The sequence below is a fragment of the Galeopterus variegatus genome, unplaced genomic scaffold (genome assembly GCF_000696425.1).
Source record: "Galeopterus variegatus unplaced genomic scaffold, G_variegatus-3.0.2 Scaffold1916, whole genome shotgun sequence".
In the NCBI taxonomy this organism is placed as follows: Eukaryota; Metazoa; Chordata; class Mammalia; order Dermoptera; family Cynocephalidae; genus Galeopterus; species Galeopterus variegatus.
The window spans coordinates 165,563-192,394 of record NW_007728027.1 but is presented as its reverse complement, the minus strand read 5'-3'; the positions used below and the strand labels follow the sequence as shown (position 1 = coordinate 192,394).

Below are 26,832 nucleotides of genomic sequence, written 5' to 3'. Positions count from 1 at the left end.
GGTGTTTGTTTAGCCCTACAGGAAAGATGCTGCTTCTATGCCAACAAATCCGGGATAGTTCCAGACCGTATCAAACAACTACAAGACGACTTAGAATAGAGAAGAAAACAACTGGCAGAAAACCCCCTTTGGACTGGACTTAATGGATTCCTGCCTTATCTCTTACCCTTTTTAGGGCCGCTTGTGGGCTTGCTTCTTTTGCTTTCTTTGGGGCCCTTTTTACTTAATAAAGTCACAGCCTTTGTTAAACAACAAATTGAGGCTATTCAGGCAAGGCCTATACAGGTCCATTATCAAAGCAAGAACAAAGTGGTGCCTATATACCACTACATTCACCTTAACACCTACATTCACAGCTGCATCTGTGAGCTGAACTGGATAGCCAAAGACGGGTAAGAGGGTAAGTCCCCCGCACCACCCTAAACAAAAGGCTGCCATTAATGGCAACCCATCTCTATGATGGGTACCGTGCTCGGGATGGGTTACCCCAACCTAAGACAGGCACAGTTCCCGAGAGGTTCTCTTGGCTTGAAAAAATAAAAAAGGGAGACCTGTCCGGGGCCAAAGAGCCCAGTCATAGCCTGCCCAGGGTCATGAAGCCCTGCCAATAGCCCTCTGGTACTAAAGGTATAAATGCTGTGACCTTTCCGCCATTTTCTCCTTCTTACTTGCTTGCACAGCCCTAGGCATAGATCACCGCTGCTTTGCTTTAGATAGCTGAGAAATGTTCCATTTCCCGGAACGATTTACCCTGTGCTTTTACTCAGAAAACATCTACATACTTCCTTATCTGATTCCCTCCTGCTGTCTATATAAGCTGTGACCTTCTGGCTAATAAATGAGACTTGATCAGAATACTGCCTTGTCTCCATTTCTCACATCTCTTGTTCCATCCAATTCCCACTCCCCCCTCCAGGGTCTGTGTTGAATATCCCGCAGGTCGGGACAAAAGGGTAAATACAAATTTTTGGAAGACAGCAGGTGGAGAGAAGAATCGTAAGTGACTTGGCAGAACAGAAAATTCTGAAACCAAACTGTCTGCAAAGGGGAATAACAATCCAATGGAAGCAAATTTGGTCCTCACACCCTGCAATGATAATGTCACAAAGAAGACAGGGGTCGGGCCGGCCCAGCGGCGCACTCGGTAGAGTGTGGCGGCGTTCCCGCCAAGGGTTCGGATCCTATATAGAGACCGGTCCGCTCACTGGCTGAGCGCAGTGTGGGCGCGACACCGAGGGTTGCGATCCCGTTGCCAATCACGACACCGAGGGTTGCGATCCCATTACTGGTCACGAAAAAAGACAAAAAGGGAAAAAAAAAAAAGAAGAAGAAGACAGGGGTGAGGCACAGAGCTCAGAACAAAACTGGCTTAGAATCTGTATTAAGCAGCAATTAGAACCTTACGTAGGTCCCCTTCTCAATTCCTGAAGGAGTCCAAACATATAATATCTGGAGAAATGAAATCAGAGAAGCTCCAAGAAGGAAAGGAGAGGTGAGACACAAATTAAAATCAGATGATTTAAATACGAAAATGTGGAGATACCCTCATCCCCAAAGCTCCATCCTGGGTTCCAGGACAGTTGTTAAACCAAGAAAGAAGCTATCCCTCAGTAAAAAAAGGAAAAAACATAAGGAAAAAAAGGACCTACAAATATTGTCATTTACCAGTAAATTTCCCTGCAGCACACGTATCTTTCTTCAATACCCCAAGGCTCTAAACTTTAAATTAAGTGATAGGTTTCAACAGTTTTCATCACTCCTTTAATATAAACAAATTACCCTGAAAGACTTCGAAGAGTAAAGAGGAGGAACTGTTCCAATGACTACTTCTTAGAAGAGGAATTGTTCCAATGACAACTTCTGCAATAAACCTAGCTCCTTTCCTAAAGATAGAAAACCACTCTTAATGTGGCTTCCTCTATTCTCTCACAACTATTTTCAAGTATTTAGAAGAGACAAACATTTCACCAAAATCCTTGCTTGCTTCAAAGCTATCTGAATTTACTGGATCTCATTTACCTAGCCTTCTATAATTCCAGAATATACTTTTGAGGTCCTTTAAAACTGTGCTCATAGTCAAATGTACCCATTTAAATCTGAATATCTTTGCATTTACTTTCACTCCCCTAGTGTCTCTAAACTCAAACATGATGGCTTGACATTTTTTGCCAAATTCTCTGTGAATAACATTTCCTCTTCACAATAAAAAGTGAAAAAAAGGAAAAGAAAAAGGTAAGAAAAAAAGCATTGCATGAACAGAAATAAGCCTGAACCAATGATAACAGCTCTCTCCATGATCCTTTCCACTGCCAGTGGACTAGGAGCAGCACCGCACTGGAAACTGGTCCTTGCTACTCTTTATTATGACACTCAGCCTAATGAAGATGGCCTATTCTTATGTATTTTTTAAATGATGATTATTTGAAATAGCAAGGAAACATAAGACATTTCAGAAAATTTTCCACTTAATGACAATTTGAGTTTAAGATTTTACATTTAAAAATGGCAACCAGTATTTTCAATAATTTTCCCTAAGTATATAGTCACTAGGCAACCTATAGTCTCAGTATGTAGTAATTTCTCTTAATGTTAATGGTCATGAACAACCTCTTATCTTCTGTTAAGCAAACTGCAATTACATTCAAAGCTTTTCTAGCTCTTTTATGTACTGTACAGTGTATTTAGAGATTCAAAATTTTTAATGTCTCTAAAGTTCATCCAAAAGGCATATTTAATTATTTATTTATCCAAAAAGTCATATTTAAGTAGTTGGTTAAATTTTACTAGTTTTATTTCACTTTCAATAAACAAAGCTTTAGGGCAAAGGAGCAGAAGAGGCGTTTCTCAAAGGAAGATATATGAATGGCCAACAGATACATGAAAAAATGCTCAACATCAGTCAGCATTTAGGAAATGCAAATCAAAACCACTCTGAGATAGCATCTCACTCCAGTTAGGATAGCTAATATCCAAAAAACTGAGAATGATAAATGCTGACAAGGTTGTGGAGAAAAAGGAACCCTCCTACACTGTTGTTGGGACTGCAAAATGGTGCAGCCTTTATGGAAAATGGTATGGAGGTTCTTCAAACAATTACAGATAGATCTACCATATGACCCAGGTATTCCACTGCTGGGTATATACCCAAAGGAATGGAAATCATCATGTCGAAGGGATACCTGTACTCTCATGTTTACTAAAGCACTATTTACAATAGCCAAGAGTTGGAACCAGCCCAAATATCCATCATCAGATGAGTGGGTAAGGAAAATGTGGTATATCTACACAATGGAATACTACTCTGCTATTAAAAAATATATATATACTACCATTCACAGCAACATGGATGGACTTAGCGAAAATTATATTAAATGAAATAAGCCAGGCCCAGAAAGAGAAATACCACATGTTCTCACTTATTTGTGGGAGCTAAAAATAAATAAATATACAAAAAAACAAACGGGGGGGTGGGGGAGGAGGGGAAAGACACAATGATCACAACGATTCCTTGAACTGGTTAAGACAAGTGAACAGATATGATGTTGATGGGGGGAAGGGGTGGAGAGGGAAGTGGGAAAGAGGAATTGGTAAAGGGACATGAAAATCAACTACATTGTATATTGATAAATAAAAATAAAAAAAATAAACAGAGCTTCACAACCATCATCTGGCCAACTTCAGGATGCAATAAGTGAATAAACCTAAAAATTCAATATATTCAGCTATCATCAAAAAAATTAGTCCACGTAATTACATAATTTTTCTTGGAAACAGTACTTTGTTTTCATGGAATACTATGTCCTATTTCTTCATTTCCATAATAGCTTCCATTTTTTTCACAGTACCCTCGCTTTCATTTTATATATCCAATTACTTTTATGGTTTTTGTCAAACCTGTCAGCTTAAAAACCTGAAATTCTTTGCAATAAAATAAGAATTCTAACAGATATGTTAACACTTCCACTTAACACAGTTAACTATTTAACTACTAATAGCCTACTAATAATCTACTATTAGACTAATCAAAAATTTTCCAATATATTTATTGCAAAAAAAAAATCCATGTATAAGTGAACCCAGGTAGTTCAAACCCATGTTGTTCAAGGGATTGCTGTTAATGTAAGACATGTACAATAAAAACTACAAAACACTGCTGAGAACACTAAAAAACATCTACATAAATATAAATCTATGTTCATAGATTGGAAGATTCAATATCACTAAAATTTCAATCCTCCCTAAATTGGTCTACAGGATCAACACAATCCCATTCAACATTCCAGCAGGCAATTTTTTGTAGAAACTGACAAACTAATTCTAAAATTTCTATGGAAATATAATGGACCTAGAACAGCCAAAACTGCTCTAAAGAAGAAGAACAAAGTTGAGGGATATATGCCACCTGAATCCAAGACCTACTATAGAGCTACAGAAACCAAGAAAGTGTGATATCAGCATAAAAATAAAAATTTAGATCAATGAAACAGAACAGAATCAAAAAATAGAGACACACACAAATGGTCAATTGATTTTTGACAAAAATGACAAGGAAATTCAACGGGAAAAGTATAGTCTCTTTGACAAAACACACTACATACATATGTGCATGTGTGTATATGCATGGCTGTCCAATATGAACATATGTGTATGCATATAAAATATATTTATATACATATGTATGCATTATATTTGTGTTTACTTACATATATATGAAACAGTGGCCCTTATCTCCCATCATACACAAAAATTTAACTTAAAATGAATCGTTGTCATAAAACAAATCTATAAAACTAGAAGAAAATCTTCATGACCTTGGGGTAAACAAAGACTTAGATAAAACAAAAAAAACATGAAGCATAAAAGAAAAAAACATTGATGAATTAGTAAACTGATAAAAGAGCTTCTGTTTTTAGAAATAAACAGAAAATTATAAAGAAAGCTAGAGATTAGAGAAAAAATATTCAAAATACATATATCTTGAATCTAGAAGTCTTGAATCTAGAATGTATAAGGAACTCATAATAAGACAAAACCACCTTCAAAAATTGGCAAAATATTTTAGAGCACTTCAGAGAAAATATATATATGGCTAGCAAGCACATAAAAAAGATGTGCCACATCTTTACCAGAAATAGGCAAATTAAACCACAATGAGATTTCCATTAGAATGATTAAAATGAAAAAGACTGACAATATCATGTCACTAGGGATTAAGGAAAAACTAAATAAACTAACACCAAGGATCTCACTTCACAGCCAAAGAAGTGTGGCAACAGGCTCATGCTCATAGAATTCACTGCAACTGGCTTACAGAATGGTGGAATGGCCTTTTGAAGTCACAGTTACAGTGCCAGTAACCATGTAACAAGTGACAATACTTTGCAGGGCTGGAGCAAGGTTCTCCAGAAAACTGTATATGCTCTGAATCAGCATTCAATATATGGTACTGTTTCTCCCAGTTTCTCCCAGCCAGGATTCACAGGTGCAGGAATCAAGGGGTGGAAATGGGAGGGGCACCACTCACCATTACCTTTCATAATCCATTGGCAAAATTTTTCTTCCCATTCCTGTGATGTTATATTCTGCTGCCCTAGAGGTCTCAGTTCTAGAGGGAGAAATGCTTCTACCAGGAGTCACAACAATGATCCCACTGAACTGGAAGTTAAGACTGCCACTTGGATACTTTGGGATCCTCACACCTCTGAATTAACAGACTAAGAAGGAGTTATAGTGTGGACTGGGGTGATTGATCCAGATTACCAAAGGGAAATTGGACTGTCATTCCACAGTGGAGGTAAGAAAGAGTATGTCTGGAATACAGGAGATCCCTTAAGTTACCTCTTAATACTACCATATCCTGTGATTAATCCAGATAGGACTATAAACGGCCCAGTACTATCAGGGTCAATCCGTGGCATTAAAAATAAGTTCATTAAAGGAATGAAACAAAGACAGTACATGATTATATGTAAAATATTCCTGTTTCAGATTATATATCAGTTAAGAAAAATTGCAACCATAAACAAATCAAAATTCTATTCTATAGCTAAGCAGAATAAAATCGCCTATTTTGAACAAGAACAAAACGTAAAAGTTTCAATTGCCATTTACAGATTCTTTTTCTTTCTTGTATCCTAAATAATTGGAACAACACAAATTATTAAAGATTTAAAATGCAAAGGTTTAAATAGTACAACAGGACTTCTACAGAGACTCATTATTTCATCAACCTATTTCCATTTTTATTTGGTTAAAGACTTCCTTAAATGTAAGTATATTGATTCTTACCTCCTGATTAAATTTATGTGCCATCTCATTAAGAAGTGAAGAAAAGAAACTAGTGTTCTGTAGTAGGACTCGACCCATGACTCCAAGATATGTGGACATCACTACAGGATACCTCTGTAAAAATTGTGTTAAGGTACAAGTATAACAATTATAAACAATCACTGACATAGTAAACAATCAATAGAGATATAAAATAACAAAACTCTTCTTCATATTGTTTCTCTTTGGAATGAACTGCCAATATTGCCTGAGTTCTAACTAATTTACTAAATATATACATATTACGTGGATTATATATACTATATATTTATATGGATTATATATGGTTCATATATATACACATATACACAATAAAGAGAAAGAAAGAACATGTATTAATGGCTTATTGAATGCACCTAACATACATAGGTAGATGGATCTATTTAAGGGCTGGATGTAGAAAATAACCAGTGGTTTCATACATTCAGTCTGTAAAAATACCAGCACTATTTTTTCTCCTCATATTCTCAATAGTCAAGCATTAAAATTAAGGCACTAACCATTCCTTTATTTCATGTCATTGTGTGTGAATACACATGCATATGAGTGAAAGAGATGAGGTGTCAAACGAAACCTATACTTTCCTGTGTGAAGAAGGAAAAGGCAAAGGTACAGAACTACCCTGAAAATTTACTTAATATAATTTAATATGATCCAAATGATCCCTTTACATCTAACAATGAAGAAAAATTGGTTTTCTGATGAAGGAGAATAATTAAAACTAGAATCCTAGAATCCAACCATCCTTAGAATCTTAAGAAAAATCTTACCTCCCCTTCTATAATACCCTTGAAAACGCAGGGTAAAATCGGTTGAAACATTTGCGGGCTTAACACTGGGTTCACTTTAAGTGCATTTTCCACAACCTAAAAACCAGAAAGAGACATTGGTAATACTCAACTGCAAGTCATTGCTTCATGCAAAACACAGGTAAGAAAACAATGTGCTAAATTAAATAGCACACATCAAATTTGAGAATACTTACAAAGTACATGAGATATGGAATATTCTGACACCAGTTAAGCTTTTATAAGACAATCCATTAAAAACTACAGTTTGAGATAAAGTATCTAATATTCAGAGACAGCTATGCATCTTGTCTTCATCAAACCATAATCTTTTTGCTGCTGGAGGTTGCTTTTAAGTTTTCTTTGTTGTTTTTATGGTGACTGGACAGTACAGTGATCGAACCCTGGACCTTAGTGTTATCAGCACCACTCTCTAACCAACTGAGCTAACTGGCCAGCACTGGTGGAGGTTGTTTAATGCTTCGATGTTGACGGCTGCTGACTGATCGGGGTGGTAGTTGTTGAAGGCTGGGGTGGATGTGGCAATTTCTTAAAATAAGACAGCAGTGAAGTTTGCCGCACCGGTTGACTGTTCCTTTCATGAAAGATTTCTCTGCAGCATGTGATGCTGTTTGATAGCATTTTACCCATGATAGAACTTCTTTCAAAATTGAAGTTAACCTCTCAAACCCTGCAACTGTTTTACCAACTAAGTTTATGTAACATACCAAATCCTTTGTTATCATTTCAACAGTGTTCACAGCATTTTCCTTTGGTAATATTATTCTTTCATTGGTAACACTGTCCCAGTCTTTAAACAGAAGAAAACTCTAAACACTGTTCTTTGTTTACATTCGCAAAATCACTCTAAAGCTACATACAGAGATCTCTCCTTCATTCCTTTTTGAAAGCTGCATAGTACTGCACGTATTGTAGAATAAGCTGTGGTACCTCCAATCATCCAATCACCTATGACAATCTATTTTTTATCAGCATTTTGGCTATTACAAATAGAACATTTCACTTTTGTTTTAATCCATCCCTTTCCCAAATATACCTGTAACAGACTGTTTCTACATCTCCCGTGTTAATATGCAGGCTTTCAGTGTGTGTCTAGGACTCAATTTTCATGAGTTAAGCTTATACAGCATACAAAGTGGTTAAGAGCATGGATACTGAAGTCAGAATGCCATGTGTATATCCCAGCTCCAATACTTACTAGCTGTGTGATCTTGGACAAATTATTTACCTTTTTGTGAGTTAACTTCTCATCTGTAAAAATGGGGAAGAGAATAGTACTATTGCCATATATTTATATGAGGATTAAATGAACTATATTTATTATGTTTAGAAACATATAGCACATAGTAAATGCTAGCAATTAGCTATTATTACAGAACAAATTATTCCTTAAAAATATTTGTGTCATCCTAAGCCTTATCATAATTCATGAAATCAATTTGACTTTATAATGCTTGATATGACCATGACAGAAATGAGCATTTCGAAACTGAAAGTGGTAGGTATGTATAGATCGACAAATTTCAAATTAAAGAAATGTTAACAATTTAATTTGAATTTTTTAGATTATATTCATTGAGATAACTTGTTCCAAGTTACAGAATACAATAAAGTCTATTTTTGCTCTAAACCATTTGCTCCAAAAGCAGGCACTCTGGTCTCTCTCTCCAACTTTCAAAACATTTTTTGCTTCAAAGAATGCAGAAGTACCTTGCAGATACTGTCAGAAATTAGTATAATAGTAACCGTCAAAGCTATATTAAAAACATTATATAGCATACTATATTAAGAAACAGAACCCGAGAGATATTAAAAATAAAAATGAGCTAATATTAAAAACTATTATTATAGCTATACTAGAAACCTGAGAAAAGGAAAATGCCAAAAATTTTGAGAGTTTTCCCAACCTTCAAATACAGGCAAAAAATGAAAGCACTGCTGTCCTAAAATATTCCTTTACATAAAAACATAAGTAATTTATTCATGGTAACTAGTATATTCCTGGTATTTAACGTCCACTTATTATATAATAAAATTCAGTTTCTGAGATTTCAAATGAAACACAGGTTTAGCTACACTAATGTTTATATAAAACTACTGTCTTAAACATATGTGATTACCAGATTCCTAATTTTTAGTTCAAGAATTTGCATCCTAGTTATGACTTACTACGGGTATATTTACAGATACTGGCTTAATCTGCAACTTGTATTAAATGTTACAAATATTTTATTCTATATTCAGGCAGTGGCTGACTTATGTTGAATCATTTGACCAAAAACAATTAGGTACAATGAGGAACATATGATGACATCACCTTTTTCCCCTTGAAAGGAAATGGGAAAATAAATTTTTGCTATTAAAATTATAAGGGGAGTATTGTACAGTACACAAATTTGGAACTTTCTATAATAAAAAATTTTTTTAAAGATTGTCTTATTCTGGAAAGCAAAAAAAATTAAATACAATTAATTTTAAAGAGCTAGCTGAAATCCACAGTTCTTGATAATAATGTACTATCATCGTGTAAATCACCTGCTTAATTTTAAAAGTAAATTTAAGTAATATATTATTTATTTATTTGTTTATTTATTTTTGTCTTTTTGTCTTTTTTCGTGACCGGCAACGGATCGCAACCCTCAGTGTCGCGTCCGTACCGGACCGGGACCGGCAACGGGACAGCAACCCTCAGCGTTGCCCCCGCTCCTCGCTCAGCCAGTGAGCAGCCGGTCTGTATGTGGGATCCGAACCCTTGGCGGGAGCGCCGCCTCACTTCCCAAGCGGCGCACTGTAGCAGTGCGCCACCGGGCCGGCCCCAAATTTTAAATAAGCATTTATTCAGAAGAAATGGTCAGAGGATGAGGTAGAACTTGGTTTGCTACAGCCAAAGATCTTAGCAACCAAATAAATTATTTGGCTGACATCTGTATAAGCCTGTTTTCCCCCAAAAGGAAGACTATAAAATGAAATAGCCACATAATAGTTATCATCCCTATTTTACACAAGGAAAGTGAGAAATAGAATCATTTGCCCACATCATACACCTATGAAGTAGCAGAGCCAATATTTTAACCGTGGCAGTTTTCCTTCAGTTTATACTCTGTGCTATGCTATAATATCCCTCTATTTTGTGAGAATATAATTAAAAACAAGTAGTAAGAAGGAACTAAACACTATCCTTGAGACATGCAAAAAACCTGCCTCATTTTTTTGTGTTTTTTTTTTTCTGGTGGCTGGCTTGCCTCATTTTTGACAGAAGTTTCACAGTGCCCATTCCAAACAATTCACAACAAGTTGTCTTTCAACAATTACTTTACCATAATGTTGCAGCAATGCCAAAAAACATACAAAAAGCTTTTTTTGGTCTGGGAGATGTTTAAATATGAGAAATAATCTCTTTTCTTAATCACTTAGAATATATGGATTATTATTTGGCACAGGATTGCAGATATGACATAGTTACAGATTATTAAAAATCATTTAGGATAACAACTTATTTAATGAGAAAACTGAAGCCCAGAGTGTACTCAAGAGCTGTATAAGTAGCAGAGCTGGGTGTATGAACCAAATCACAGGTCAAGGAGAGAATTCCAAATGTACCATTAATATGTTTGAGGTGGTATTTCCCTTGGTCTTGGTGTTGTAGCACCATGCTCTAACCAACTAAGCTAACTGGCTAGCCCTCGGGACAGCACTTCTACTGGATGTGAAAACTTTAACGTAAACTTTATGTATTCCCTGCCTTTCAAATCACTTACTATGTATGTATTCAGAGAAAGTAGAGCACATATTTACTGAACTTTGTATAACAGAGAAACTTACAATCTAGTAGAGGAGACAGATAAAACACAATTACACACAGAAAAATCTATAAAGAAAATATCAAAATTACATGGCAATTTTCTCTCATTTTGATCTCTCAAACCACCAATCACTTTCTCTTCAAATAGAATTAAATCTGAAGTGTCAATTTCTTGTTTTCTCCTCCACCTCTAGAGTGATGCATCTATAAGCCAACGAATGCCAATGACTGCCTGCAATCACCAGAAGCTAAAAGAAAGGCTTGAAACAGATTCTCCCTTAGAGCCTTAAGAGACAGCATGGCCCTGCCACCACCTTAATTTTGAATGATATAATTAATATAAATATTATAAATAAATTTCTCTTGTTCTAAGCCATCAAGTTGTGGTACTTTGTTATGGCATCCATAGGAAACTAATACAGTCCTCAATGATCTCCTCAAGCTCCTCACTTTTCTCATCAATTTATAATTTAACACCTCAGTAATCTGGTGTATGGTCCCTCCAATTTACAGACACTAAAAATGTTTTAAATAACACCATCATCCTCACTCTCACAGATAATCCTAACAGTATACTCTCTGACTTTAGTTTTGTTCACTTGTTTGCAGTAATTAACACTAGTAGCCTGATTCACCCCACTAGAGTTGCCTGAAATTAGCAAATAAAAATACTATGTTTTATCTGGCAACCCTAACCCCCTACTCAACTTTTAAGACTTAGATCTCATCTCAACTCCTTCTCCCTAAAAAAAGTTCTCTGCAAAATGCTGTGTTAGATGACCACTTCTAAACTCCCAGAGCAACATAAGCAAACCTTTAGCAATGAGTCCTAATAGGAAGTGCTCATGAAAATCGCCTGGTAAACTTTAAAAAGATAATTATGTCCTACCCAAATTTTCAATAAGTTCACCAGGTGATTTAGAGATGCTTCTTATCCCAAAATCACTATTTACCTAACAATAAATACAGACTGGCTGTTTACTTGTCTTCTCCTCCCAAAAGACTGAATTACTTACAAACAGGAGCTGTGCTTTTTGTATCACCTATGCCTACTAGAAGAAAGCACTAAATACTAATACCAGGAGTTGGCAAACTATGCCCACAGGCCAAATCCAACCCACTGCATGATTCTGTAAATAAAGTACTATTGTAACATAGTCACACTTATTCATTTACATATCATCTATGACTGCATTTATAATATAACATCAGGCTTCAATAATTGAGACAAAGGCTATATGGCCCACAAAGCCAAAAATATTTACTATCCGGCTTTACAAAAAAGTTTGCTGATCCCTGACCCATATGGTGACTGACTGAATAATCAGCAAATGATACTGAAAGCAACGAATTTAAAAGTCAAATTAACCATGCACATTTACATTATACCTAGAACGTTGTATGGGCACTCATACATGTGTGTCTTTGAAGAACAGCACGATAAATATTTTTAAATACTCGAATAAGTTCAGACTGATAACTACTCTTATTAGATGCATAACAGCTATCATATTAGTTAATATGAAATAAGACTTCACCATCTGCACAAACTTTTACCCACTTAGTCCCACAAACTATATTTTGGATTGCTGCTACAATTATTGTGATTACTTAATTATATTTATTATAATAAACCTCTTTGGGCAACCACTTTTTCATTTTACTGGTAGGAAGTCAGACAGCTTTTAGGATCTAAGCAATGCCATAGTTTTCACACCATAAAGCCTACTTTGTTTTGATGATAACACTTCACCTCACCAGAATTCAGCCTTCATATATGACTGAGAACATAGCTGAGAAATTAAAAAAAGGGATACTTTTAATAGTTATACCTTCTCTAAAACCCATAAAGCACATATGTGTATATACATCTGTATACACACACATATACATGTAAAGATATACTTGAATACATACTTATACATAAATGTTTATATGTACATTTAACTAATATATTTATATCTTTAATATATATAATATATAAAAATAAAATATATCTTAGAGCCTGCTGGTTCTTAATTTATACACAATCCCAACAAACTTGGTACCCTAACTTTGATAACCAACTCAAATTAAAACTACCAAATCATAAAGTGAAAAATCTGCCCCCTAAACAGGTTAACATACTCAAGAAGTAAAAAGTATCAGATGCCACCAGTCTGGACAATTTATTAAAAGTTTTTAAATTCTTGCCACACGAAGCGAGGTCTCAGGATAGGCAGTACTCCAATCAGCTGAGATCCTGTTAGAAATCTGAAATTACAGTTTAACAAGATCTGCAGGTGATCTGTATTCACATTCAAATTTGAGATGACCTCTGGCCCAGAGGTATTAAACCAATTGAATACTACTAAAAGAAACTATCCTGTGCAGAATTATATCAACACTTCTCCTTCTTGCCAACCATCCAGACCCAAACGAAGGTCCAATTTCACAAAATATGAATGAAAAACTCATAAAGATATTTGTTGAAAAAAATGACAATACCTTGAGCACTTGAACTTGACCTTCTGTAGTAATTTCCTTTAACAGCTCACAGAAGGACTGACACAAATCTACTGCATATGTCTGAAATTCAATCAAAGGTCAATATATACATAAGAATATATCTGCAATATCAAAAAGGCATAAAATTCACTTTGGAAGACTCATTATAATCTACTTGAGAATTATATACCAAAGCTCTAAGCACAGAAGGTTTCAATTAGAACTTCTAGGAAAAGTTAAGGAAAAAAGATTATACCTAATAAAATACAGTTTATTGATAAACTGATTTTTATAGAGACATAATGATATATTTATTTATACAGTGGATTTTCTGCATTAAATAACAATGAAATTGCATGTATCACATCTGACCCACAGTGAGGCATGCTCAGTCAACATTTCCCTCCCTTTTAGGAACAAACCAATCTTAAATTCTGAAAAAGAACCTCCTGATTTCAAACAAGAAATAATCAAAATAGTAACTACATAATTTCTTACAATGCAAAAACTACTCCAACATACCTGTAAAAATTCTGTTGATGATAAAAAGATATAACCATTGATGATCTTAAAGCAGGTTCTGAGATTTTCTGAACTTAGTTCTGCCAAAACATTAAATTTCAAAAAAAGGACAAATTAATTCACTGTTCAAATTGGTTTAAATGAAGAGATTCATTTTTATTTAAAACTAAGTTATATACCCTTCTTTGCAAACCTTTTCTGAATGCTATTCAGACTACTAGTATCCAGAGAAACCTATCTAAAAATTGGCATCAAGCCGTAACTTAATGCTATCTCATTCACTTTTCACTAGTTAAAATAATTTAGAAAAAAATGACAAGCTCTTTTTCTTTTAGAAAAAACTAGATAACCATCTGACGCCTTTTTATTGGGGGGGGGGGGGGGGCAGCTGGCCAGTACAGGGATCCAAACCCTTGCACTTGCTGTTATCAGCACCATGGTCTAAGTGAGCAACCGGCCATCCCTTTACCCACTTCAAACTAAAATTTTAGTGCTAGTATGGCAAACAATTGCAACAATCATTTTACCATTATATTTTGACACTGGCTTAAATGGGTTCACTCAATGAGCATTTACTGAGTGTTACGGCACTGGCCCTGAATATGGTATCTCCTTATAAAAAGATTCCCTATTTATTACCTTCTAAAAAATTATGTTTAGATATTCTAAATCCTTGGCCTTTGTTCTCCAATTCTGCACCCTTATAAAAACCTACACATAAAAAAATGTTCTTAAACATGTAATTACCAGAATAGCATTAGGAAAAAAAATATCGTTTCTAGCTATTCCTTTTCAGCACCACACTCTACTAACCTAAACGCCCAGCCCTGCAGCTATTCCTTTTCAAGTGCCAAGTAGAAACTATTTTGTTAAACCCAAATATGATCAAATGTTGATGTAGTTTTACATGCCTCACCTCATACAATAACATGATATAATAAAATACAGACTGTATATAATTATACAGCTCAAAACATGACCCTTAAATATCATCTATGTCTAAAACTTGCCATTCTTTGTTGCAAACATTTTAGAAATTCTGTTCACTTGCAATAGTACAGATTTAAATAAGAAATTTTTTTTCTGGCAAAAGTGAGTTCTTATTTAGCTTATATCCTAAGGAAAGTAAGAAGACACACTATTCAAATTTTCCATTCATTTCCAAAAAAGAATGACAGTCCTGCCCCTATCTCAAAATGTCTTCTAAAGCATTAGTTCCTTAGGATTTGACTAGTTTTTAAAAAATGAGAACGAGAAGAGGACAGAGAATGACCAACTTGTTACTATGCTAATAAAAGACGTAAAAAAAATAACCTAAGTACTTTTTTTTTTAACAGAAGACAAAATCTTAGGATAAAGGAGGCCTTTTTATTGGATAAAGTTATCCTTATGAAAACTCGCATTATCCTTTTCTCCTCAAGGAAAAAGTCTGAACTTGTGCACACTTTTTTGGAGACCAACAATGAACAGCAGTTTAGCAACATTAATAAGACAGAAGAGTCTATATCTAAGTGAAAAATAAGACTGGCTTCATTCCAGGCATGTCAGCAAAATCTATGTTGAAAGAAACAATAAGGATTAATTTTAAAAAATCATAGAGCCCATCTCTTCTTACAGATATTTTAAAAACTATTCCTGGGTCAATCTATACAAATACCCAGGTGACTGGGTCACTTTATACTGCTTTCCATGCCTCTACCATGCCCAGGATAGCTGCCATGCCCAGGATAGCTTTTACCAAATTTTCTTGGCCATGTTATCATCAGCAAATATTATATATTGATATTAAAAATAGCTCTAAAATTAATAAATTTATCTATTTTAAGGTACTGAGCATTATTCACTACATTCATGAGTTCCTAGTAAGACTCTATAGAACACTTATTGTCTGTTCCTGGTACCAGAAGAAACTGTACTTCATTCATACATTCATACATTAATAACATTGTATATTTATTTTCAGACACAATGAATAATTCAAGTCAATTGTTCTCAATCACAGGCAATTTTGCCCGCTACAGGACATTTGGCAATTTCTGGAAACATTTTTGGTTGTCACCACTAGCATCTAATAGGTAAAGGCAAGGGTATTATTAAACAGCCTACAACACACAGAAAACCCCCCACAACAAAGAATCACTTGGATCAAAATGTAAACAGAGCCAAGATTGAAAACCCTTGGTTTAGCGATTATGTATTATTTTTTTCATAGACTGCTAGAGAGCTCTGAGGTAAACCTGCGGCCCATCAAAGTATCTTGTTATGCCCTGTGCAAATATAATTTATATCTATTAGTCTGATTATATTTTATAATCTGCTCCCCTTTGGTTTTCTCTATTCTTTTGCTCCTAATTTTAATTTGTATTTTCACTTTACGTTTTATATATTCCTTTAAATTTCTGTAAAGGGGAGAGGGAATGAATAAATTATTGAATTATATTAGAGAAAGTTAATAGGAATCTACTTAATGTTTACCATATGACTCTTTAATGCTTTCTTTTTGCAAATGCAACTGTAATAGTTTTTTCTCTTACTTTAAATTCTGACAATATATGAAAGCTAAAATGTAAGATAGCCTATATCAGGTGAAGTCAGGTAGGAAAAAGTCTCTTCCAAATTAGATAAGGAAGCTACCAGCAAAATAAAAAAAACTTTTATCATTCAAGGAACATTAGATTAGCTTGGCATTTATGACATGCACAAGAGCCAGTCAGATGTTCACATTTTAAATAATGAGAATACTATAACTTAACACTATAAAACAGATTTAAAGAGAAAATAGCCATTAGAACTAAATCAATAGAATTACTTATAGTCTCTGATTCTACTTAAAATTTCTCAGGTCCTACTTACATTTAGGAAAAAATACATAAAATAAATTTTAGCCTTGGATTTATTAACACTTTTTAATCAACATATACTAAAAATCATTAACTTAAAGTGTTCAATATTGTTGGTAATATATATAATTTAAATTAAAGTGGGAAACACTTCCATTTTCCGGTCAAGATGGCAGAGGAGACAGTTCCTAGCGTCACTCTCTCCCACAAATCAACCAATTTGCAACTATTAAGAAGCAACAACAAGAGGCAAAAGAGCTGCATAGGAACCAGCAGGAGCCGTGCACTGCGGGACCCCCAGCCCAAGCCAATGCCCGCTGTGCAGAGAGGCCTGAGAGCCACAGGGCCAACACACACCTACTCAGCCAAGCCAGAACAGTCAGGAGCCGCGGGACCTACAGCCCAGGTCAGTCCCCACCGCCTAAAGAGGCCCGAGAGCCGCCGGGACCACATGCCCCGAGGCAGCCGTGCCAGAACAGGCAGGTGCCATGGAACCCCTAGCACAGGCCAGTCCTCAATATGCAGAGAGGCCTGAGAGCCGCCGGGCCCACACGCCCTGAGACAGCCACGCCAGAACAGGCTGATGCGGAGGGACCCCCAGCACAGGCCAGTCCCCGCCATGCCAGAAAAGGCAGATGCTGAGGGACCAGGCCAGTCCCTGCCGCCCAGAGAAGCCCGAAAGCTGCCGGGTCCACGCCCTGAGTCACGTGCGCCAGAACAGGCAGGCACTGCAGGACTTCCAGCCCAGGTCAGTCCTTGCTGCCAAGAGAGGCCTGAGAGCCACTGGACCAACACACCCCAAGCCAGCTGTGCCAGAACAGGCAGGCATCGCAAGACGCCCAGCCCAGGCCAGTCCCTACGGCCCAGAATTGGCAGTCCCTTCAGGATCCAGGCCAGACATCTGGGTGGAATGAGTGGACCCTGATACGCCCTGCCTAAATGACTAAACAGCAAAGGAAAGATACGAGAAATATGAAAAATCAAGATAGTATATCACTACCAAAGGAAAATAATAACTTTCAAGCTCTAGATCCTATAAAACAGGAAGTCCTTGAAATGACTGACAAGGAATTTCAAGTAACAATTCTAAGAAAACTAAATGAGATACAGGAAAACTCAGTTTGACAACAAACTGAAATGAGAAAAAACATACAGGACCTGAAAGAAGAAATGTACAAAGAAACCAGTGCCCTGAAAAAGAATGCAGCAGAGCTTGTGGAACTGAACGATTTATTCAGCAATATAAAAAACCCAAGAGTCTAACCAGTAGGCTAGAATGAGCAAAAGAGAGAATTTCTTTTTTTTTTCTTTTTTCTTTTTTTTTTTTTTTTTCTTTTTTCTTTTTTTTTTTTTTTTTCTTTTTTCTTTTTTTTTTTTTTTTTCTTTTTTCTTTTTTTTTTTTTTTTTCTTTTTTCTTTTTTTTTTTTTTTTTCTTTTTTCTTTTTTTTTTTTGTCTTTTTGTCTTTTTCCGTGTCCGGCAACGGATCACAACCCTCAGTGTTGCCCCCGTACCGGACCGGGGACCGGCAACGGGATCGCAACCCTCGGCGCTGCTCCCACGCCTCGCCCAGCCAGTGAGCGGGAACCGGTCTGTATGTGGGATCCGAACCCTCGGGCGGGAGCGCCGCCGCGCTTCCCAAGCGGCGCACTTATCCAGTGCACCACCGGGCCGGCCCCAAAAGAGAGAATTTCTGACCTTGAAGACAGGCTGTTTGAATTAACACAGGCAGAACAGAAAAAAGAATTTTAAAAACTTAAGAAAATCTAAGAGAGAGAACAGACAATGGTAAGTGCTCAAATATCTCAATCACGGGTATTCCAGAAGGGGAGGAAAAAGGAAATGGCATTGAAAACATATTGAACGAAATAATAGCAGAAAACTTTCCAGATATAGGGAAAGTCACAGATCTTCAGATTCAGGAGGCCCAAAGATTCCCAAACATTTTAACCTGAAAAGGTCATCTCCAAGACATGATACAGTCAAACTGGCAGAACTCAAAAGACAGAGAGAGAGAATCTTAAAAGCTGCAAGAGATAAGCGACAATTCACCTAGAAGGGAGTCCCAATCACACTAATATCAGACTTTTAATCAGAAACCCTAAAACCAAGAAAAGAATGGAATGATATATTCAAAATACTAAAGGACAAAAATTGCCAGCCAAGAATACTTTACCCAGCAAGGCTATCCTTCCAAAATGAAGGACAAAAAGTATATTTCTCAGACAAAAACTGCAGGAGGTCACCACCACACAACAAGCCTTACGAGAAATTCTCAAGGGAATACTGGGTTTCATACCTGAAAAACAACCATCACTGCCATGAATACTCAAGAAAGAACAAAACCTACCAGTAAAACAAAAATGCTAACAATAAACAGAAAAAGTACTTTATTTACCACCACAAGAAACCAACAAACACAGAGGACAAAGAGAAAATCAGAAAGAATAGAACAAAAGATACTTAAGACATCTAAACAAATATCAATAAAATGCTAGGAGTAAATCAAGACTTTTCAATAATAACTCTAAATGTAAAGGGATTAAATTTTCCACTCAAAAGACACAGACAAACTGGATTAAAAAGATGGACCCAACAATATGCTGCCTTCAACAGACTCACCTCACCTGTAAAGATATACATAGGCTAAGAGTGAAAGTATGCAAAAAGATATACCATGCAAACAGAAATGAAAAATGAGCTGGAGTAGCTATTCTTATATCACATAAAATAGACTTTAAACCAAAAACCATAAAAAGAGATAAAGAAGGCAACTACATAATGATAAAAGGATCTATCCATCAAGAAGACATAACAATCACAAATATATACACACCCAACATTGGAGCAGCCAAATTTATAATGCAAACACTATTAGATGTAAAGAATGAGATAGACACTAACACCATAATAGCAGTGGACCTAAACACCCCACTCTCAACAATGGACAGATCGTCTAGGCAAAAAATCAATAGAGAAACAAAAGATCTACACAACACTTTAGACCAATTGGACTTGGCATATCTACAGAACATTCCATCCAACAACCTCAGAATATTCATTCTTCTCATCAGCTCATGGAACATTCTCCAGGATAGAGCACATGTTAGGTCGCAAATCAAGTCTCAACAAATTCAAAAAAATTAGAATTATTCCATGTATTTTTTCAGATCACAATGGATTAAAATTAGAAATCAATTTCAAACAAAATTCTGGAAACTATACAAACACATGGAAATTAAACAACATTCTACTTAATGACACATAAGTCCAAGAAGAAATTAAACAGGAAATCAAAACATTTCTTGAAACTAATGAAAATAATGACACATCATACTAAAACCTGTGGAATACTGCAAAAGCAGTACTAAAGGGGAAATTTATCACATTAAATGCTCACTTCAGAAGAATGGAAACATGGCAAATAAACAACCTAACACTTCACCTTAGAGAAACAGAAAAACAAGAACAATCCAAACCCAAAAAGTTAGTAGACAGAAAGAAATAATTAAGATCAGAGCAGAACTAAATGAAATAGAAACTTAAAAAACAATACAAAAGATCAATGAAACAAAAAGTTGATTTTCTAAAAAGATAAACAAAATTGACAAAACTTTAGCAAGGCTAAGAAAAAAAGAGAGAAGACGCAAATAACAAAAATTAGAAATGAAAAAGGTGACATTACAACTGATACCTCAGAAATACAAGGAATCATTAGAGACTACTATAAACAACTACATGCCAACAAATTTATAAATGTGAAGGAAATGGATAAATTTTTGGACACATAGACTACCAGAACTGAACCAAGAAGATACAGAAAATCTGAACAGACCAATAACAATAAAAGAGATTGAAGCTAGTATCAGAAGTCTCCAAACAAAGAAAAACCCAAGACCAGACAGGTTCACTGCAGAGTTTTTTGCTTTTTGGATTTTTTTAAAAGATGAACGGTAAGGGGATCTTAACCCTTAACTTGGTGTTGTCAGCACCAGGCTAACCGGCCATTCCAATATAGGGATCTGAACCCTTGGCCTTGGTGTTATCAACACAACACTCTCCCAAGTGAGCCACAGGCCATCCCTAACTGCAGAGTTCTACAAAACCTCAAAGAGGAACCAATACCAATTCTCTACAAACTATTCCAAAAGACTGAAACAGAGGCCATTCTTCCAAACTCTTTCTATGAGGCAAACATCACCCTGATAATAAAACCAAAGATACATCAAAAAAAGAAAACTACAGGCCAATATCCTTGATGAATATAGATGCAAAAATCCTCAATAAAAGACTAGCTAACAGAATACAACAACACATACACAAAACTATACACAATGATCAAGTGGGATTCATCCCAGGGATGCAAGGTTGGTTCAACATACACAAATCAATAAATGTGATACACCACATCAATAGAAGCAAAAACAACAAACATGTGATCATCTCTACTGATGCTATAAAATCACTTCACAAAATTCAACATTTGTTCATGATAAAGACTCTCTACAAGTTAGGTATAGATGGAAAGTATCTCAACACAATTAAAGCCATATATGATAAGCCCACTGCCAATATCATCCTGAATGGGCGTTTCCCTTTAAAACAGGAACTAGACAAGGATGCCCACTCTCACCACTCCTATTCAATACAGTGTTGGAAGTACTAGCCAGAGCAATCAGATAAGCAAAGGGAATAAAGGGCATACAGATTGGAAAAAATGAAGTCAAACTGTCCCTGTTTGCAGATGATATGATGCTATATATTGAACAGCCTAAAGCCTCTACAAAAAAACTCTTACAGTTGATAAATGATTTCAGCAAAGTTGCAGGATACAAAATTAACACACAAAAATCAAAAATCAGTAGAATTTCTTTTTTTTTTTTTTTTTTTTTAAAGATGACCGGTAAGGGGATCTTAACCCTTGGATTGGTGTTGTCAGCACCATGCTCAGCCAGTGAGCGAACCGGCCATCCCTATATGGGATCCAAACCCGGGGCCTTGGTGTTATCAGCACCGCACTCTCCCGAGTGAGCCATGGGCCGGCCCAAGAATTTCTACACTCTAACAGTGAACATGAAGAAAAAGAAATCAAGAAAGCTAGCCCATTTACAATAGCCACCAAAATAATAATAATAATAATAATGATACTTAGGAATAAAGTTAACCAAGGATGTGAAAAATCTCTATGAAGAGAACTGCAAATCACTGTTGAGAGAAATTAGAGGACAAAAGAAGATGGAAAGATATCCCATGCTCTTGGACTGGAAGAATTAACATTGTGAAAATGTCCATATTACCCAAAGTGATCTATAGATTCAATGCAATCCCAATCAAAATTCCAATGACATCTTTCTCAGAAATGGAAAAAACTATCCAGACATTTATATGGAATAACAAAAGACTGCACATAGCCAAAGCAATCCTGAGCAAAAAAAATAAAACTGGAGGCACAACACTACCTGACTTCAAACTATACTACAAAGCAATAATAACCAAAACAGCATGGTACTGGCATAAAAATAGACACACAGATCAATGGAATAGACCAGAGAACCCAGAAATCAACCCATATACTTACAACCATCTGATGTTTGACAAAGGCACCAAGTCCACACACTGGGAAAGAGACTACCTCTTCAATAAATGGTGCTGGGAAAACTGGATATTCACATACAGGAGAATGAAACTAGACCCATACCTCTCACCATATACCAAAATCAATTCAAAATGGATTAAAGAATTAAATATACATCCTGAAACAATAAAACTCCTTAAAGAGAACATAGGGGAAACACTCCAGGAAGTAGGAGTGGGTACAGACTTCATGAATATGACCCCAAAAGCACAGGCAACTAAAGGAAAAATAAACAAATGGGATTATATCAAACTAAAAGCTTTTGCACAGCAAAAGAAACAATTAATAGAGTGAAAAGACAACCAACAAAGTGGGAGAAAATATTTGCAAAATATACATCTAACAAAGGATTAATATTCAGAATATACAAGGAACTCAAACAACTTTACAGCAAAAAAATAAATAACCCAATTACAAAATGGGCAAAGGAGCTGAATAGGCATTTCTCAAAGGAAGATATACAAATGGCCATACACACATGAAAAAATACTCAACATCACTCAGCATTCGGGAAAGGCAAATCAAAACCACTTTGAGATACCATCTCACTCCAGTTAGGATGGCTAATATCCCAAAGACTGAGAATGATAAATGCTGGTGAGGTTGCGGAGAAAAAGGAACTCATACACACTGTTGCTGGGACTGCAAAATGGTGCAGCCATTATGGAAAATACTACGAAGGTTCCTCAAACTATTACAGATAGATCTACCATATGAACCAGCTATTCCACTCCTGGGAATACACCCAGAGGAATGGAAATCATCATGTCAAAGGGATACCTGTTCTCCAATGTTCACTGCAGCACTACTTAGAGTTGGAACCAGTCCAAATGTCCATCATCAGATGAGTGGTCAAAGAAACTGTAGTATATCTACACAATGGAATTCTACTCTGCTATAAAAAAGACTACTATTTGCAACAACATGGATGGACTTAGAGAAATTTATATTAAGTGAAATAAATCAGGCACAGAAAGAAAAATACCACATGTTCTCACTTATTTGTGGAAGTTAAAAATAAATAAATAAATAAAAACACAAACACATAAAGTGTTGGGGGGAAGAAGACATAGCAATCACAACATTTCCTTGAACTTGTTAAGACAAGTGAACAGATATGATGAGAAGGGGGAAAGAGGAAAAGGTAAAGGGTCACAAGAATCAACTACAATGTATATTGAGAAGTTAAAATAAAAAATTTTTTTAAATTTAAATTTAAAAAAACGAAAAATGGAAAACTTCCTGCCAGTAGCTTTATTTCTACCTAGAAAAAATAATAGCAATCATATTCATTAAATAAACTGTTAAAAATCACTGATTTAATAAGAAGGAATATGTTACAAATGATACCAAAACTGAGTATTCATTTTGATCTATACTCTTAAAAGATTAAAATAAATATTCTGGCTGTAAATGTAAAAATAAATTTAAAAACTTATCTGAGGTCCTGGGAGATGCAGGCCATGGGCCCTATCCCCACCCCTGCTGCTGCCACAGCACATGCAAACCAGCTCCAGAAACCAGCCCAAGGCCTTGGGGGTTCTGGGAGATGGGGGCAGTGGGCTCTAGCTCCACCCCCGCCACCACTGTAGCATAACCAAGCCAGCAAGAGAAGCCAGCCCGACGCCCAGGGGGTCCTGGGAGATAGGGGCTGTGGACCCTAACCCTGCCCACAACCAGATCCTAGAAGATACTTATTAACCACGTGTATTACTTTGTATGTGTGACTTATGTGCTCATGTCCTTCACCAAATTTCACCTTAGATTTTTCTAATTCATTTTTAAGAGTTCTTTTTGCAATAAGGATATTAATCTTAGTGTGTTTTTTTTTTTTTTTCTTTTTTTTAAAGTAGAGAATAGAATAATGGTTAGCAGAGTCTGGAAGGGGTGGGGATGGGAGGAAGATAAGGGGTAAACTAATGGGGACAAAACTATGCTATCTACCCTAAGTGAATCATTGTGCAGTATATGCATGTATTGAAAGAACACACTGTATCCCACAAAAATAAATATAAATAAAAATTGAATTAAAAAAAAACTTATCTGAAAGAATGTATATGCAAAAACTTACATATCAATATCAATTAGTTGTGAGATACTCAAAAATAAATGTAATACTGATGTGGAGATATACTAAACATGCACAGATGGAATTTCTTCCTATTACTGATGTGAATACACATACCATGATTAATAAACAAATTATACATAATTTTTATTAAAAAGAAGTCAGAAATAAATAATTCAATAGTATCTACATCACCTACTACTGATAGTTTTTATAAAATATAGATTTTTTTAAATCTTTGAAAATTAAAAAAGTTTAAGTCAAATATCCATTATCATAAGGTTGAAATTTCATTAGTTCTTGATTCTGTTAAGTAACAAACCCTACAGAGCCAGTAGATAGTTGGATACTTTTTCTTTTAAAATAGCTGTTATTTTAATAGTAATAGTAGTAATAGCCCTAGCAGTAATAAACATAACAGCAAAACAGTTAAATGTTGCTTACTACATGCCAGACGTTGTTCTAAACACATAAAAGTCCCTACTGACTTGATAAGAACTATGCACCAACTGCAAAGCTTTCTATGGTAAAACTACACTAGAGCACTTACCTAAAGCTAAACTAAAAATAGTGTCATACAGTTATAGTAAGGTTAGTCCTATGCTTTTTGTTTATATCTCTTCTTAAACGCAAACTGAAAACAGTGTCATACTGTATAGTAAGGCTAGTGCTGTACTTTTTGTTTAAATCTCTCCTTTTCAGCTACCAATACTCTCTCTCCCACTGCTATAAGGGAATTATACATTGTAGAGGCCAGAATGCTGAATTTGGGGTGGAATACAAAGGTGAAGTGAGACCACCATGTAAAGTCATCCATATGTGAAAGTTGCTGAATCCTGTTCATGACAAAGTTGATAATGGATCTGGCTGACGATTCCACTCCTAGATCAAGTATAAAGAAGTAGGTAGATTACCCAGAATGGTACTGTATGTGATCTCCAAGTTAGGTAGAATAAAACTAAAAAGGCCTTTACCAGAGAGTAAAGGGATGTTAAAAGGGCATTTCCTATTCTTTTTCGTTATGATGACAGAAAGACAAAACTTTTCTTAGGAGACAAGCAATAAGTGACTGGCCTAGTGCCGCTGACTTCGTCTTTGGGAGTTTTCCCTCTTTTATGGAGATGCTAGGCAATAAATAGTAAATGGCTCTTTCTGCAAAACAAATGATTACTTTGGTTATCTCATCCTATACTGAGGAACGGGATACAACAAAAAAAACTCAGAGAAAACATGAAGGACTAATCACATTATCTAGTCACCATGGTCATCCAATAAATAAGAAGAAAATGTTTTTTAGGTCAGTTAAAATTGCATGTTAGTTCATATTTGCTGATATTTTCAAACGGTGAGTCTACTCTTCCAGTGTGTCATACTTCAGTAATGTTTTTGCATCTGATAAAATTTCTCAGTACGAATAAGTTTTCAGACAAAAGTCTTCAGATATTGCCATAATAATTATGCCTTTTTCCCTAGTGTTTTCTTGTCTAAATATACATTTATGATAATATCAAACTATTCAGTTAGTACATTCAAAGATCTAATGAAAGAATTAAAGATGCTTCACGCCTTAGTCTTGAAGAATGTGATCCTTGAAAGGAGAAAAACTTAAATAATTTTTACAATACAGTTTATAAATAAGCAATTTTTAAAAAGGTAATATTTTGGGCCGGTCCTGTGGCTCACTTGGGAGAGTACGGTGCTGGGAGCGCAGCAGCGCTCCCGTCGTGGGTTCGGATCCTATATAGGGATGGCCGGTGCGCTCACTGGCATGAGCGCGGTGTGGGTGAAACCACACCAAGGGTTGCAATCCCCTTACCGGTCATGGAAAAGAAAAAATAAATAAATAAATAAAAAGGTAATATTTTGCAGATTGAAAAAAAATAAAGGACAGTAAATTGTACTCTATGTAACTGTTAAATACTCCACGAGATTAGGTGTGAATGTGCCCTGGTAAACTCCCACACAAAACAACTCTATAAACAAAATATCATTTAAAAAGTCTTTAAGCTATTACATACTTGAGAATGGTAGCTGGTATGTAACAGAAAAATGTTGACTTATTATTATTAATTATCATCAAAATACATGTTCAGATTGGAAAAATAATCTCATTAGATATCACCCAAGAAGCGTTAAAGAAACTAAGAGCCCACTTCTAGGACAGTACCCAGTACTCTGGTTTCACGTATCAAAGAAGTGATGCTTAAAAACATACAGCTTCGGGGGCCGGTCCGTTGGCGCACTGCTACAGTGTGCCGCTTGGGAGTGCAGAGGCGCTCCCGCCGAGGGTTCGGATCCCACATACAGACCGGTTCCCGCTCACCGGCTGGGCCAGGGGCGGGTG

General features: G+C 35.8%; 1 protein-coding gene across 2 annotated transcripts in view; it reads right to left on the bottom strand.

Annotated features, from left to right (window-relative positions):
- The window catches only part of IPO11 (importin 11), a 251,868-nt gene that overhangs the window by 109,339 nt on the left and 115,697 nt on the right, over positions 1-26,832 (bottom strand). For both annotated transcript variants that reach the window (XM_008579583.1, XM_008579584.1), the window contains exons 23-26: positions 13,948-14,027; positions 13,426-13,506; positions 7,098-7,193; positions 6,289-6,402 (exon numbers count right to left, since the gene is read on the bottom strand). In XM_008579583.1, the coding sequence (XP_008577805.1) occupies positions 6,289-6,402; positions 7,098-7,193; positions 13,426-13,506; positions 13,948-14,027 (371 nt within the window). The remainder of the gene's footprint in view (positions 1-6,288; positions 6,403-7,097; positions 7,194-13,425; positions 13,507-13,947; positions 14,028-26,832) is intronic.